General features: G+C 52.0%; 1 protein-coding gene across 1 annotated transcript; it reads left to right on the top strand.

Annotated features, from left to right (window-relative positions):
* The first annotated feature begins 2,334 nt into the window (after nucleotides 1-2,334).
* Nucleotides 2,335-3,184, top strand: Psors1c2 (psoriasis susceptibility 1 candidate 2). The gene is made up of 2 exons (XM_041634781.1): nucleotides 2,335-2,389; nucleotides 2,832-3,184. The coding sequence occupies exons 1-2, from the start codon at nucleotides 2,335-2,337 to the stop codon at nucleotides 3,182-3,184; spliced, it is 408 nt and encodes a 135-aa protein (XP_041490715.1).
* The last annotated feature ends 13,111 nt before the right edge of the window (nucleotides 3,185-16,295 follow it).

Genomic DNA, 16,295 nt, shown 5'->3' with positions numbered 1-16,295 from the left:
AAGTGACACTGCCACCTGGACCAAGTTTTCTTTTTTTTTTTTTAAATATTTATTTATTTATTATGTATACAATATTCTGTGTGTGTGTGCCTACAGGCCAGAAGAGGGCACCAGACCTCTTTACAGATGGTTGTGAGCCACCATGTGGTTGCTGGGAACTGAACTCAAGACCATTAGAAGAGCAGGCAATGCTCTTAACCTCTGAGCCATCTCTCCAGCCCCTGGACCAAGTTTTCTTTACCTCCACTTTTTGTTTTAGAATTATTTTCCTTGGGGGCTGGAGAGATGGCTCAGTGGTTAAGAGCATTGCCTGCTCTTCCAAAGGTCATGAGTTCAATTCCCGGCAACCACATGGTGGCTCACAACCATCTGTAATGAGGTCTGCTGCCCTCTTCTGGTCTGCAGACATACACACAGACAGAATATTGTATACTGTATACATAATAAATAAATAAATATTTAAAAAAAGAATTATTTTCCTTGAGTGATGATGAATGCCTGGAGCAAAATACTAAACATTCAGTATTTAAGAAGCTTCTCATAGGAGAGGCCTTCCTAGCCCAGGGTCACCAAACATTCAGTATTTAAGAAGCTTCTCATAGGAGAGGCCTTCCTAGCCCAGGGTCACCAAACATTCAGTATTTAAGAAGCTTCTCATAGGAGAGGCCTTCCTAGCCCAGGGTCACTAAACATTCAGTATTTAAGAAGTTTCTCGTAGCAGAGGCCTTCCTAGCCCAGGGTCACCGTGACAACAGCGTGAGGAGGGAAGGGGATGCTAGGCCGGGCTGGATTTTACTCCAAAGCTGGTCCAGATTGTGCTGTAAAGGGATTTGGGGTGGGTTGGAGAGATGGCTCTCTTCCAGAACACACACACACACACACACACACACACACACACACACAGCAGCTCACAACTGCCCATAACTCCGTTTCTGGTGGTTCCAGTGCCTTTGACCTGTCTGCACTGCATACATGTGGTGCACAGATATACATGCAGGCAAAACACCTATTCATGAGGCTGGAGGGATGGCCCAGTGGTTAACAACACTGACTGCTCTTTCAGGGGCCTGGGATCAATTCCCAGCACCCACATGGTAGCTCACAACTCTGTAACTCCAGTTCCAAGGAACACAACACCCATAGCAAACACCAATGCACATAAAAGTTAAGAAAAAAAAAAACACCACCCATTCACATTAATATATATATTATATATATATATATGTGTGTGTGTGTGTGTGTGTGTGTGTGTGTGTGTGTGTGTATGTATGTGGGCTGGAGAGATGGCTCAGTGGTTAAGAGAACTGACTGCTGTTCCAGAGGACCGGGGTTCAATTCCCAGCACCCACAGGGTAACTCACAACTGTAATTCCAGTTCCAGGGACTCAACATCCATGGCAAAACACTTATGCACATAAAAATTAAAAAGAAAAAACTTTGGGTGTGTGTGGAGGGGGGAGTAACAGTGGGTTAAAACCTTGGGAGCCTGAGTGAAATGGGTCCAGGTTCAGGAAGGGGCCCAAGTGAGGGATCTGGGAACAGGGCTAGGTTTCCCAGGTCAACCCCAGGCAGTGGGAGCAATGTGGAGACTCTGAAGTGTTCTTAAGGAATCTCTCATGGGGGAGGGGGTGTTTAGGGGTCGCAGGGCCGTGGTGCCGAGGAAGGAGAAGGAAGAAGAAACCAGATTACATGGGATGGTGGGGGGAGCGGGGGGGGGGGGGGGGGGGGGGGGTTGATGCAATGGTCTCTGCATGGGGTCAGGAACCAGGATATCCTGGCTTCTAGTCACCTAGGTGGCTCCCTATGGAATTCCTTAGATGTCACTGCCTAGGAGGTCCCTGTGTAGCTAAAGAGAGACACTCAGAGAGCAGCCAGCAAGGTCCGGAGGGAAGTGGGGGAGGGGTTCTGCTGACTGACCCAGGCGTCCTGCCTCCACCTGTAATTACCAAGCTTCCCCACGCGAGGTTTGTCCCCATTTTGTGGCTCCCAATAACTATGAAGGATGAAAGGTGGCCTCTGTGATTACAGAGATGACAGGTGGGTACCGGTGGCTACAGGGTGTGGATGAAGGAGGTGTGGAAACAAGGGTGGGGCCTCCTGGGGTCTGGGTCACTGATGGGGAGACCCGGCTGATGGGACCTGGGCTGGGGACTGAAGAGATGTTACTGGCGGGTTCCTTGTAAACGGGTCCAACCAGTTGGGCTCTGATGGGGATTCCGCAAGTCACTGGGCTGGCCCCTCCCCACATGCTGGTCACCTCCTCTACTATAAAGCCTTTCGGGTTCTCAAGCACCCAGACTCCGAGCACCCCACATTGGGGGCCAGTAGACAGCCATGATGCTCAACTGGAAGCTGCTGGGGCTCCTGGTCCTTTGCCTGTGTGCTGGAGGTAAGTCGGGAGAGGCCAGGAGCACAGCTGGGGCGACTCACCCTTAGGGCGGGGACCCCCAAGGAGGGCAGGAGTGTTCTTAGTGGGCGAAGCTCAGGGAAGGTAGGCAGGGGCAGTTCGGTTGTGGATATGTTGCTGGGTCAGGTGGAGGGTCGTGACGTGGGTGTGTGGAGTCTGTGTGCTGTGGGCTATCCCAACCCAGATTGGACAGAGCCATTTGGAGGCTTGATCATGTGGGTGGTCCCAAGGAGCCCAGGGTTTTCACACAGCATGGAGGTGGCTTCAGTATTTGGGAAGTGTATGAGGAGCACTTTAGCGGGGGGGCGGGAGATGGGGGGTCTGCTTTGGGGCCAGCTCAGGCTGTGCAGGAGGCTCAGCCTTTGGGTCCAAAACTGGGTGAGGAGCAGTCTGTGGCTGCATCTGTTTCCTTCCTCCTCCACAGGCATCTCAGGCAGTGAGGACCCCTCTCCCAGACCCACAGAAGCCCAAGAAGAAGAGGACTCCCCAGCATTGCCACTGGGCCCCCCAATCCCTGGTGACCCCTGGCCAGGAGCACCTCCTCTGTTTGATGAGCCTCCACCTCCAGGCCCCAACCGCCCCTGGAGAGATCTGCCTAATGCCGGTGCCTGGCCCCCAGAGCCCCCTAGCACTGATCCCCCTCAGCCTCCTCTGCCTGATGACCCCTGGCCAGCAGGAACCCAGCCCCCAGAAAACCCCTGGCCACCTGCCCCTGAAATGGACCATGGATCTCAGGAGGAACCTGACCTCGACCCGCCCCAGGAAGAGTTCAGATAGGGAGGAGCCTCAGGGAGTTTGAGCCTCCTCAGAGCACACCCAACCCACCTCTGCTCCCTGCCTCCTAATCTCTTAGCTCCCTAAGTCTCTGGTTGGATTGTGTGCAGGTGTCTATGTTCAACCACCTCCTCTTAACCTTGACCTTCATGTCCAGCTCCCCGTTCAGCTTGACCTCCATGTCCAGCCCCTCTCCTTCACCTTGACCTCCATGTCCAGCTCCCCCTTCAGCTTGACCTCCATGTCTAGCCCCTCTCCTTCACCTTGACCTCCATGTCCAGCTCCCCCTTCAGCTTGACCTCCATGTCCAGCCCTTCTCCTTCACCTTGACCTCCATTTCCAGCTCCCTTCAGCTTGACCTCCACGTCCTGCCCCTTCACCTTGACCTCCACATCCTGCCCCTTCACCTTGACCTCCATGTCCAGCTCCTCTCCTTCACCTTGACCTTCATGTCTAGCTCCCCCTTCAGCTTGACCTCCATGTCTAGCCCCTCCCCTTCACCTTGACCTCCATGTTCAGCCCCCCCTCCCTCAACTTGATCTCCAAGTTCAGCCCCACCCCCCTCACCTTGACCTCCTTATTCAGCCGCTCTGCCTTTCTTGGTCAGAATAACATAAAGCACACTCCTACCTCACCCAACCTCTTCCTGCTTCCTCTTCCCAGGGCGTCTAGAACTCCACCTCCTGGGAGGGCCTGAGCACCATGCTCCCTACTGCCACCTGGTGGCCTTAGCTGGGAAATGACAGTAGACCAGGATGGTGCTTCAATGGAAAAATAAAAGCCGTGTTTTCTTCTGAACTTCTGAATCTAGGTTGCTTTTCCCTCTTTTTTTCCTTCAAGACAGGGTTTCTCTGTAGACCAGGCTGGCCTCAAACTCACAGAGATCCGCCTGCCTGTGCCTCCGGACGGGTGCTGAGATTAAAGGCATGGGCTTCCACACCCAGCTTTAAGATGCATTTTCAATGAAAGTTTTGTTTTTAGTGCCTAATCAGTGCTTTTTATCTTTGATATTTGTGTTTTATGATAGCTGTAATATAAATTTGGTGCTGAATAATTATTTAATACCCACAAGTCATACGAGGTGGTGATACACACCTGTAAGCCTGGCCCTTGGGAAATGAGGACAGAAGTTCAGTTCAAGTTCATCCGCAACAACATCAACTTAGGCGTCGTCCGGGATGCAAGAAACAGTGGCTCAACCAAGGGGGGGGGGCTCAGCGGGTAGAGCGAGCGCTTGCCCTAGCGTCCAAAGCCTCAGTCCAGTCCACAGTCGTCTCACAATGGGCGTGAGAACACTCAGCTCCACGGCCCTCAGAGAGATGCAGTAACAGGAAAATACAAGAAAGAAATAGAATGAAAATAGGTCAGTGCCTAGCCCGATTATCATCAGGGAGGCTTCCTCTGGCAGCTGACGGGAGCAGATGCAGAGACCCACAGCCAAACATTGGGTGGAGAGAGAGAGCCCAACTTGGCCATCTCCACTGGGTCCTTCCCCGTGGAGCTCGGGGAACTCTGTGGAAGATGGGGAGGAAGGGGTTGAGGACACTTGGAGAGCATGGCCCACACAATCAACTAGGCAGGACTCTTACGGCTCAGAGACTGAAGCAGCCACACAGCCTGTGTGGATCAGTGCTAGGTCCTCTGCGTATGTGTTATGGTTGTTAGCTTGGTGTTTCTATGGGACCCCTAACAGTGGGAGTGGGGGAGTTTCTGACTCTTTTACCAGCTCTCGGGACCCTTTCCCTCCTACTGGGTTGCCTCTTTCAGCCCTGCTAGGAGGGTTTGTGCCTAGTCATGTTGTATCCTGTTATGCCGTGTTTGGTTGATATCCCTGGGAGACCTCCTCTTTTCTGAAGGGAAGCAGAGGAGGCGCGGAAGAAGGGGAAACTGCCATTGGGATGTATTATTTTATGAGAGAAGAATTTTTTTAAAAACAGAAAGAAGGAAAAGAAAAAATACAACGAAAAACCTTTCACTGGGGCAAAATTCTAGGGAATGGAGAGAGAAGCTAAAGAAAAAGGAAGCCCAAACAAAACAAAACAAAAAAAAATAGTAAAAAAAGCCGGGTGGTGGTGGCGCACACCTTTAATCCCAGCACTCGGGAGGCAGAGGCAGGCGGATCTCTGTGAGTTCGAGACCAGCCTGGTCTACAGAGCTAGTTCCAGGATAGGCTCCAAAGCCACAGAGAAACCCTGTCTCGAAAAACAAAACAAAACAAAAGAAAAGAAAAAGGAAGCCGGTGGTTTCATACTGGCTAAGAGACTTGCACAGCACACAGGACGGCTCAGCGGGTAAGAGCACTGGCTGCTCTTGTAGATGATCAGGGTCCATTCCCAGCACCTACATGGTGGCTACAACTGCCTGTAATTCTAGGTTCAGGCTGCCTGACATCTTCTGTTCTCCATGGGCACTGCATAAACTGCATGCTTACGATGCACATACACGCATGTATGGAGACAGGTTCTTTCTACAAAGCCCGGGCTGGCTGGCCTGGAACGGCTCTGTCAACCAGGCTGTCCTCAAATTCCCAGAGATCCATCTGCCTCTGCCTCTCGAGGGCTGGGACTAAAGGTGTGTGTCAGTATACCCTACCTTCCCTTCCTGGTTGAATTTCTGAGTCTCTTTCTTCCATCTCCTGAGCGTTAGGGTTACGATGGTCACCACCATGCCCAGTTATATCCTAGGCATCTAGCCCAGGGCTTTGTGTATGTCTGCGAGGGAATCTGCCGTCCGAGTTAGACAGGCCAGCCAATCTACCGTCGATGTTACACTCCCAGCCTCCTCCTCAACCCTTTATTATTATTATTATTATTATTATTATTATTATTATTATTATTATTATTAAAGCAAAGACTCCTGTAGCCCAGGGTGTCCCGGAACTCCAGGTTTTACAAGAACTGTGATTACAACCTTCCTTGCTCCTCAGACTTTCCAGGGAAGATTTTTCACTGAGGGACATACTCAGCGCATTGGGGGAAATAAAAAACAATACTAACCTCTTAGGAGAGAGGGCCATTAAAGGAACAAAATAGTCCTGCAGGCCCTGGTGTGGCCCAATTAAGGAGTGAAGGGCTCTCGATGTCATGATCCACATTGATCCTGTGCTATGCTGGTTTCTGTCTTCCCTTCTCTATTAACTGGACTGTGGTGGCACACACTTCTAATCCCAGCGCTTGGAAGGCAGAGGCAGGTGGATCTCTGTGAGTTCGAGGCCAGCCTGGTCTACAAAGCAAGTTCCAAGCCGGGCGGTGGTGGCGCACGCCTTTAATCCCAGCACTCGGGAGGCAGAGGCAGGCGGATCTCTGTGAGTTCGAGGCCAGCCTGGTCTACAAGAGCTAGTTCCAGGACAGGAACCAAAAGCTACGGAGAAACCCTGTCTCGAAAAATCAAAAAAAAAAAAAAAAAAAAAAGCAAGTTCCAGGACAGTCAGGGTTGTTACACAGAAAAACTCTGTCTTGAAAAACAAAAGCCTGAGGGAGCAGGGCTGAAGATTTGAGACCAGCCTGGGCAATACAGTGAGATCCGGTCTCAAGGAAAAGGCAGGCAGGAAGAAAGCGAGAGAGGAAGGAAAAAAGGAAAAGAGAAAGGGAGGGAGGGAGGGAAGAGGGTGGGAGAAAGAAAGAAGTGGGGGGAGAACAAGCCAACTACATTGAGCAATGAGGTAACTCACCTGCCCAAGACACGCCAGCGCGGAGGTCCAGGCAGCGCACTTTTTGGCTCCAGCTCATTCCCAGTTGGACACAGCAGGTGGACCCGTGGGATGAAGGGATAGGAAACTGGAGGTTTCAGGTCCTATTAATAGACTGTATTTGCATTGACACACGACATGTTTTACTAGGTGGGAGGAGACTGAGTGGGACTGGGTGGTGAGGAATCCTTAACTCAGGGAGAGCCACTGTGCTGGTCTATGTCCCTTCCTCCCGGTGTACCTAGTCTCTCCGGAGAGAGCCTGCAGTGGGCACAGGTACTCTTGCGTCAACAGGGAGCCTTGGAATTAGGTGATGAAACAGAATGGCAGATTTACATAACAATAACGAGGCGGACAGGACGGGCAATAAATGCTTAGCCAAGGCTGGAAAAGAGCTGCGCTAATTTCATGGGATGATCTAATAATAGAAGCGGAGCACCCTCCTGGGGAACAGGAGATCTTTGAAGATCTCAGGCCGGGAGCCTCTAGCCACTCATTTGTCCCTGATTCCACCCGCATTTTCTGAGCTCCTGTCATGTGGGGTGCGGGTGCTGTGACAGACCCAGGAAGCAGTTTCTGTCCTCCCTGCCCTGAAGGAGCTCCGAGCCTAGGGAAAAAATAAACCCGTCAATCATGATGACGGCAATAAGAGGTATTCCACAAGCTAAAGAGGAGCCCCAAGCATCTGCCAATGCCATCCTCACATTCTCCTGGCTTCGCTTTGTCGTGGGCTCAGCCTCTCTTACTGATATCGGGTTTTTTTTTTTTTTGTTTTTTGTTTTTGTTTTTGTTTTTTTTTGTCCCTGTTTTTTCTCTTTCAGTCCTGGGGATGGCTCTCAGGATCTCACACACACACCACACTAGTTCAGCGATCCGCATTGTGCTACACTTTCTCACCCATTATGGTGTTCATATTTGTTATTTAAGACGGAGTCTCATTTGGCCCCAGGTTGTCTTTGGATTCTCCCATAGCTAAGATGTCTTCAGATCCATGATTCTCCTGCCTCCACCTCCGGAGTGCTAGGCTCACAGCTGTATGTACGTGCACTGCCATCCCTGGTACTAGCACTGAACCCAGAACTTTGTGTGCACAGAGAGGGTGAGCGCGCTATTCACTGAGCACACCCCCAGATTTCCTCTTATCTGTCGTTGTTGTTGTTGCTAAGAGATGCTTCTGCTCTGTTGCTCAGAGTGGTCTCAAAATCTCTGGATACTCCAGCCACCAGGCCGTGGTGGCGGTGGCAGCAGTGGTGGCGGTGGCGGCCGTGGCGCACACCTTTAATACCAGCGCTGGGAAGGCAGAGGCAGGCAGATCTCTGTGAATTCAAGTTTGAGACCAGCCTGGTCTACAAAGTGAGTTCCAAGTCAGTGAGGGCTACACAGGAACTGTCTCAAAGAACCAAAACAAAATAAAATAAAAAGGACAGTCCAGCCTCGTTCAATCTAGAGCTTGCAACCATGCACACCATGGCACCAAATTACTCACTTATATGTTTATTTATTTTGAGACACATTTCACTATGTAGCCTTGGCTAACCTGGAACTTACTATGTAGCCCAGGCTGGCCTTAAACCCTGAGACCCACCTGCCTCTGCCTCCCGAGTGCTGGGATTTAAAGTTGTGCACCACAACACCTAGCTTGAGGTTTTATTTTTGTTTTGCCAGGCTCTCGATTTGTGGCCCAGGCTGGCCTTGAACTTGTGGCCAATCCTGCTTCAGCCACCACATCTAGCTTTATTTTGTGTTTTGAGACTCAGTCTCGTACAGCCCAGGCTGGACTTGAAGTTGCCAGGTGATGATGACCTTGAACGTCTGACCTTCCTGACGCTGGGTTTACAGGTCTCTACCACAACCCAGACCTGGTTTCTCCGGCTCTTTCTCCCACGTGGGTAGTCCTCGGTCTGCCACCAGAGGGCAGCCCAGAGTTTCTTAACCGGTGTTTTTCTAAAGGCGCCTTCCTTTGTTCAGGGCCATGGTCATCAGAGGGAGAGTCCTCTTGGCCACCAAGGGGACCCCTCTGAGAAGAGCCAGGCAGCTGAAGTGAGGCGAGAGAAACTGAAGACAGCAGGAAGACACCAATACAGACTTCTTGGCTTTACAGCCATTCTTTTTACTTCCTCGTCCATTGTGTGTGTGTTCATGTGCGTGTGCGTGTGCGTGTGTGTGTGTGTGTGTGTTCATGTGCACGTATGTACGTGTGGAGGCTGGAGCTTGGTGCTGGAAATCATTTTCTACTGATCTACCTTGTTCTCCCAGTCAAACTCAGAGCTCACCAACATGGCTAGTCTCGTTGGCCCTCCTGATCTGGGGACCTCCTGTCTCCACCCCGAGTCTGGAATTACAGGAGAGTCACTGCACAGCCATACAGCAGGATCTGAGCTCGGGTCCTCGAGCTTGGGCGGCGAGGGGTCTAACCACTGGGCCGTCTTCCCAGACTCCGTTCCTTACTCTCTCACCCCTCAGTTCCTTCAGAAGCTCGAAAGCTGGTGACAGCTGTTAGGGGCTTGGGTGGCCCTGCTCTCCGAGTGGACACGTGACTGCTTCCCGGGCTCACAAGTGTCTGTAGTAGGACATCGTGTAGTGACAACTGCCATGAAATCCAGTCACACACGCGCACATATCACACACAAGCACACAGTCACACACACATACACATTCACACACATACATACACGAATTCACACACATACTCACACACATATACACACACTCTCACACACAAACACACACACATTCACACACACATACTTAGACACACACACACACACTCACACACACTCACATACACACACACACACACACACACACACACACACACACATTAGTGAGACAGTCTGTCCTGCAGTTCAGAGATGGGAATGTGGTAGCAATGGCTAAGAAGATATACTTTAAAAGTTACTTATTGTGTGTGTGCCTCAGAAGATGTGCGGAGGAGTTACAGAAGGCAACTTTCACCGTGTGGAGGCACGGTCTCTGGTTTCTGCCACAGCAGCAGGCTCTGTCTAGCCAACAAACTTCTGGGTGCTTCTCCATCTCCTGTCTCCCTGTAGGCATGCTAGAGTTGAATCCAGGTTGCACCTTCTTCCAAGTCTTGACACATTGTTTAAGTAAAAAAGTCACAGGAGACCCTTCTGATGAGATGATGGGGACCAAAACAGACTTGACTGAGGGAGTAAGGCATCATGGGAGCCTCTGGGAGCCGCAGTCTCTCTGTGTAGTGGCGCACAGGTCAGTGATCCAGGTGAAGCCCCCGGTTGGGGAGTGGGCATCATGCTGACGTTCTGAACTTAGGTTTGTGACACCAGAGGGGAAATTCTCCATCTCCTTCAGCCCCTGAGAGCCTGACTGTGGGGTGTTTGGATGCTTTGGTGCCCAGGGCCTGGCTTTGTTCCCTGGTGGGAAGTGATTGTGCAGCCCTGAGGGCCGTCTGGGCAACAACAGTCTTTCCCCCTTGCTGCTCACAGGGTGTGCTGCTAACTGGCCTACCAGACCCCGGGGAGAAAACTCCAGAAGAGCTGGGAGGCGATGGCCCACAGGGATGCCACACCCGGCCTAGAAGTCCCTCTCCCAACCAGTCCTTCCAGCCTCCCTGGAGGCCATGAAACCATGGGTAGACTGTGCCGTGACCCTCCCTCCCTCCCTTCCTCCCGCCCTCCAGCCTTTCTTGTGCATGGGTCCTGACTGGGGAGGGATTGGACCTCTGTTTCTGGGTGACCAATTACAAGCGCTAATGGGCACAATGGAAGACTGACTATTTAATAGGCGTGCTAATTGACAGGCAGTGAGCACAGGGCTCCCTGGCCCTTGTTCCACAAAGCAGACAAGAAAAAAATATTTTGTTATCCTGAGCGCTAATCACACCCTCTTTCTGTCTCCTCACAGGACAAGAGGAGTGGAGGCTGAATTAGATGCCACTTAAACAGGGCCAGTATTGAGCTCAGGGAGCCTGACTGACCTTCAGGTGACTGTGCTGCTCTGGGGGAGGGGAGTGGGGGACACGAGTCCAGGTGCAGGGAGCCTGGTGTATGGGGTCCCTGGTCGCCAAGTCTTTCTCTTGCAGAATTCGAGCCTGAAGATGCACCTGGCTCTGACCCAGTCCTCACCGTGCTCCCTGAGGACTCAATCCTCACTGTGCTCCCTGAGTCCCCTGGAGTCGAGGGACTGTTAAGCGGAAAAGGACAGGCATGGAAAGAGTGGAAAATGGAGGCTGGCCAGGCTGGGCTCACAAGGGCAGTCTTAGAGGAGACAGAGACTGTAGGAGCTGAGGAGCAGAAGTGGGACAGATTTGACAACAGCTCACACCACAGAGAACCTTCTGAGGGAGGAGCACATGATAGCTGCTCTCAGAATATGACTCCCAGCCAGGGGCAACATGTTACCCAGGGAGGGGACACTCACCAGAGCTCCTGAGGGGTTTACAATAGTGGGCTCTGCCCTATCCCAGCCCAGCATCTCCAGCATCTGACTATTTCATGGTCCAGGGGAAAGGCCTGTCCTTCCTCATCGCAGCCATGTGAGCGCTGTTGTCAACAGAGACGGGCTGCATTCCTGGGGGGAACTATAATCCACTAGGGAAAGAGTGGCTTAGGGAAGTCAGTCATCTGGGAGGAATGAGGGCAGCACAGAGAGAGAGCCAGCAGGGAGTCGGTGGCTAGACCTGGGTCCCTGTTCTCTCTTCTCCATCACCTGTGGCAGGAAGGGGAGGAGGGTGGGGCAGCCGGGGAGGAAGTGTAAGATCCAGAGAGAGGTACTGTCTACTCTTGGGGAAGCACCAAGAGGTCTTGTGGCTTGGACACAGCCCATAATCCAAAAACACATCGTCAGCTGCTGGGCTGGGGAGACAGCCCAGTCAACAAAGTGCTTGCTGGGCAAGCGTGAGGATCTGTGTCTGAATCTGTAGCATCTATACAAAAGCCTGTAATCCAAGGGCTGAGGAAGTGTAGACAGGTGGATCCAGCCAGTGAGGCCAGTTAGTGAGCTCCAGGAAACAGAGACCTTGAGTCAAAAAGAAAATAAAAATTTAAAGGTGGATGGCGATTGAGGAAGACACTCAATGAAGACCTCTGGGCTTCCATGTGCACATGTATGAGGACACCCACATGAACATGTATATAGTGCACACACACACACACACACACACACACACACACACCACATCGCCATGTTTCCCAAGGCGGAGTGCTGGGAACTTTTCCCAAGGCGTAGTGTTGGTAACTCAGGACATACATCAGCCCTATCCCCGAGTCTGAGGTCCAAGGGAAATGTCCCCTGTTTGGAAGCCTAGACAGTGTGTTACAGGGTCCATGTAAGAAGAGAATGAAGGAAGGTGGCTGTCACCCACAGGCAGATGCCGTGGGCAGAGTGCTCCCAGGAGGGGGGCTGAGAAGAGATGGGGACCCTAAGAGTCATTTTTCTGTCAAAGGGAGCCTAGTCTGGTAGGGACTCTACATGCAGATAAATCCCATCCTTCTGTGTCCAGGTCCTGAGAGCCACCAGATAAAGACTGTGGGTGAGTCAGGGCCACCCATCCACGCTACAGGAAAAACAGCTCAGTGGGAGTGGGCAGGAGTGTCACCTTCTACCCGAGGGAGAGGAAGGCGTGTGACTGGAGATGAGTCCACTTGACGGACGGGTGATGAAAGAGGGCAGAAGAGAGATGGCTCTGACAGGAACTCAGGGAGAGGGGAGGAGCCCGTGGGCTCTGGGCAGCCTCAGAGAGGCCCCTCAGCCTTTCCGCTTTGTCCCTTTCCTTCTCCCCAGCCTAACCCCACTCCACATAAGACCCCCTCTAAGGAATTCTTATTCTAGGATTTCTGCTATTCTGCCCCCCAGGTGGCAGTGGGCGGCCAGTGAAGGGGCTATCTCACTCCATGGGGGACGACCAGTGAAGGGGCTATCTCACTTCATGGGTGGACGGCCAGTGAAGGGGCTATCTCACTCCATGGGTGGACGGCCAGTGAAGGGGCTATCTCACTCCATGGGTGGACGGCCAGTGAAGGGGCTATCTCACTCCATGGGTGGCTGTGGACGGCCAGTGAAGGGGCTATCTCACTCCACGGGTGGACGGCCAGTGAAGGGGCTATCTCACTCCACGGGTGGACGGCCAGTGAAGGGGCTATTTCACTCCACGGGTGGACGGCCAGTGAAGGGGTTATCTCACTCCACGGTGGACGGCCAGTGAAGGGGCTATTTCACTCCACGGGTGGACGGCCAGTGAAGGGTCTATCTCACTCCATGGGTGGACGGCCAGTGAAGGGGCTATCTCACTCCATGGGTGGACGGCCAGTGAAGGGGCTATCTCACTCCATGGGTGGACGGCCAGTGGATGGTTATCTGTCTCACCTCAGCCTCCTCTTTGGCCAGCCTATTCCTCCCATCTGTCCACATCTCCCTAAGGTTGGGGATGCTGAGGTGAATAGAGTTCTTTTTGTTTGTTTTGTTTTGTTTTTGTTTTTTCCAGGCAGGGTTTCTCTGTGTAGCCTTGACTGCTCCAGAACTCCTCTGTAGACCAGGCTGGCCTTGGAGTTCTCCCACCCTTTGACTTGGACCTTCCTCTCAAAGGTTCACCCTTTGAACTGGGGTTTCAATATGTTACAATGTATTACACTGAGATAAACAGTAAAGCAGGACACTTATAACAATGTAATATATTGGAAGTTTACAAGTAACAAATTGCTTGTTTCTGAAATTTCCAGATGCATTATTGACATTTTAAAAACATATATTTAATGTGCATTGGTCTTTTGGCTATGTGTGTTTGTAACTGCACCATGTGGGTTCACCAAAGAGGCCAGAGTGAGCATCAGCTTCTCTGGAACTGGAGTTACAGTTGTGAACCTCCACGTAGTTGCTGGGAATTGAACCCAGGTCCTCTGGAAGAGCAGCCAGCACTCTTAGCCACTGAGTCTTCTCTCCAGCCCTTTCAGGGCATCAGTTTCCGGCCCTGGATAATGGACACAGCGGGGAGGGAAACTGGATAAGGGGGAGCAGATGTTTAGGTAAGTACACAGAGAACTGATTGGAGCTTCTAGGCCCCAGATGTGGGCATGCAGTGGGGGGATAGGAAGAGGGTGGACAGAGAAGACAGGAGGAGAGAGGCCAGGTGAGGAATGTGACCACGTGGGTGGCTGGAAGCTGGCGGGAGGCCGAGAGAGACTGCCTCCTCCAGCCTGGCTCTCTTGGCCAAGTTCTGACAGCAGCAGGGAGGAATGTGAAAGAAGAAAACAAGACAGACAAAGGATGCCTACTCGGGGAGTGATGCCGGAGAGCAGATGCCCACATTCTCAGACCACAAAGGCTCCTTTCCCTTGTCTTGTCCCTGCCGCTCTTTGCCCTGCCTCAGTTCCACTCCTTCCCCAGGTCCGGGCTGGGGCCTGAGAGTCTAGGGAGGGGTTGGGGAGGAACCACAGGTTCCACTATTCTGTCTCCGGGGTGAGAGCAACTGGGAACTATGGCCAGTGAGCCACCCTTCAGGGGACACTCCCTGGTCCCATTTAAGCTACTCTTTCTGGTAATTTCCTGTTTGATCTTTACAAACCTGTGAAAGCAGGCAACTTTTTTTGTTTTGTTTTTTGAGACAGGGTTTCTCTGTAGCTTTGGAGCCTGTCCTGGAACTCACTTGGTAGACCAGGCTGACCTCGAACTCACAGAGATCCACCTGTCTCTGCCTCCCGAGTGCTGGGACTAAAGCAGGCAATATTTAAAACAATCCCAGGGGGCTAGAGAGATGTCTCAGCAGTTATACGTGAGAACTGCTCTCCCGGAGGACCTGGGTTTGATTTCCAGCACCTTCCATGGAGGCTAAGAACCATCTGTAACTCCAGTTCTAGGGAATCAGCTCTCTCTCCTGGCCTCTTCAGGAACTACACACAGGATTGCACTTACACACATGTAGGCAAACCACACACCCACATGAAATTAAAACAAGGAAATTACAGAAACAGTCCAGTAGAAGGAGAAGTAACTCAACGCTACGCCACACTTGACCAACAGCCCGACATGAGCAAGGCCTCGGGTTCCAACTTCAGGGCTCCCACCCCACCTCCCGCTTTACAGGTGAAGAAAGAAATCAAATGGCTGGAAGCCTGGGACTAGGCAGGATTTAAACCCCTGTCGTCTCAGTTCCAAAGCCTTGGTTGTTGAAGCCCAGGACTAGGCAGGATTTAAACCCCTGTCATCTCAGTTCCAAAGCCTTGGTTGTTGAAGCCCAGGACTAGGCAGGATTTAAACCCCTGTCATCTCAGTTCCAAAGCCTTGGTTGTTGAAACCTAGGACTAGGCAGGATTTAAACCCCTGTCGTCTCAGTTCCAAAGCCTCGGTTGTTTCGTGGTCCCAGTCCATTGCCCAGCTAGGGGCTTATGTTCTAGTCACTGCTTTCTGCAGGGCTCCCTGGACTTTCTCCTTCCCAGTCCTTCCTCTAGGCACCACCAGGAAGTGAAAGACCAGACAGCGGCCTGCAGCTGTACAAGGTTGTTTAGACTTAATTAAACTTAAATCGAACATAAAAAACTCAGTGAGGTACACCAGTCCCATTGTAAGCATCATCAGTGAGGTACACCAGTCCCACTGTAAGCATCAGTGAGGTACACCAGTCCCATTGTAAGCATCAGTGAGGTACACCAGTCCCACTGTAAGCATCAGTGAGGTACACCAGTCCCACTGTAAGCATCAGTGAGGTACACTGTCCCACTGTAAGCATCATCAGTGAGGTACACCAGTCCCATTGTAAGCATCATCAGTGAGCTACACCAGTCCCATTGTAAGCATCATCAGTGAGGTACACCAGTCCCACTGTAAGCATCATCAGTGAGGTACACCAGTCCCATTGTAAGCATCAGTGAGGTACACCAGTCCCATTGTAAGCATCAGTGAGGTACACCAGTCCCACTGTAAGCATCAGTGAGCTACACCAGTCCTACTGTAAGCATCAGTGAGGTACACCAGTCCCACTGTAAGCATCAGTGAGCTACACCAGTCCCACTGTAAGCATCAGTGAGCTACACCAGTCCCATTGTAAGCATTTGTAGCCTGTGTGGCCTGGGCAGAGCTGGGGTCTCATGACACAGGCCACATTCTCAGAACTCAGGGCAGGGCAGGGAGAAAGGGAGGGGCCAAGCCAAGGGCTGGAGGGACAGAGATGCCCTTGTGAGGAGAGGGACCTCTGGAAGGAGTTTGTGTGAGGGGAGGAGGGACCGAGTGAGGGCAAACTGATACTGATACTCCCACAGTGCTAGTGAGTAGTTGGCTGGGGTGGGGCCTGGGTCACAGCAGGAGGGAGGGACATTAGTGCAGGAGAAACCTCCTCCTTCTTGCTGGGTCCCAGGTCTCTGACCCTTCTTCCTTCAGGGATCCAGCAGCTGATCCGACCCTTCTTACTCAGGCTCAAGCCTCGGATGCTGTTTGTCCATCCAGGCCAAGGGGCAGGCT

This window comes from Microtus oregoni, unplaced genomic scaffold (assembly GCF_018167655.1).
Source record: "Microtus oregoni isolate MIOR12 unplaced genomic scaffold, Mior012 000046F_ref0000063, whole genome shotgun sequence".
Classification (NCBI taxonomy): domain Eukaryota; kingdom Metazoa; phylum Chordata; class Mammalia; order Rodentia; family Cricetidae; genus Microtus; species Microtus oregoni.
Note: the sequence above shows the minus strand (reverse complement) of the source record. Positions and strands in the feature narration are given on the sequence as shown.

Excerpts from the sequence above, each read along its gene's own strand:
- Psors1c2 (XM_041634781.1), top strand. The coding sequence starts at position 2,335 with ATGATGCTCAACTGGAAGCTGCTGGGGCTCCTGGTCCTTTGCCTGTGT. Across the intron at positions 2,390-2,831 it reads CCTTTGCCTGTGTGCTGGAG|GCATCTCAGGCAGTGAGGAC; the intron begins GTAAGTCGGGAG and ends CCTCCTCCACAG.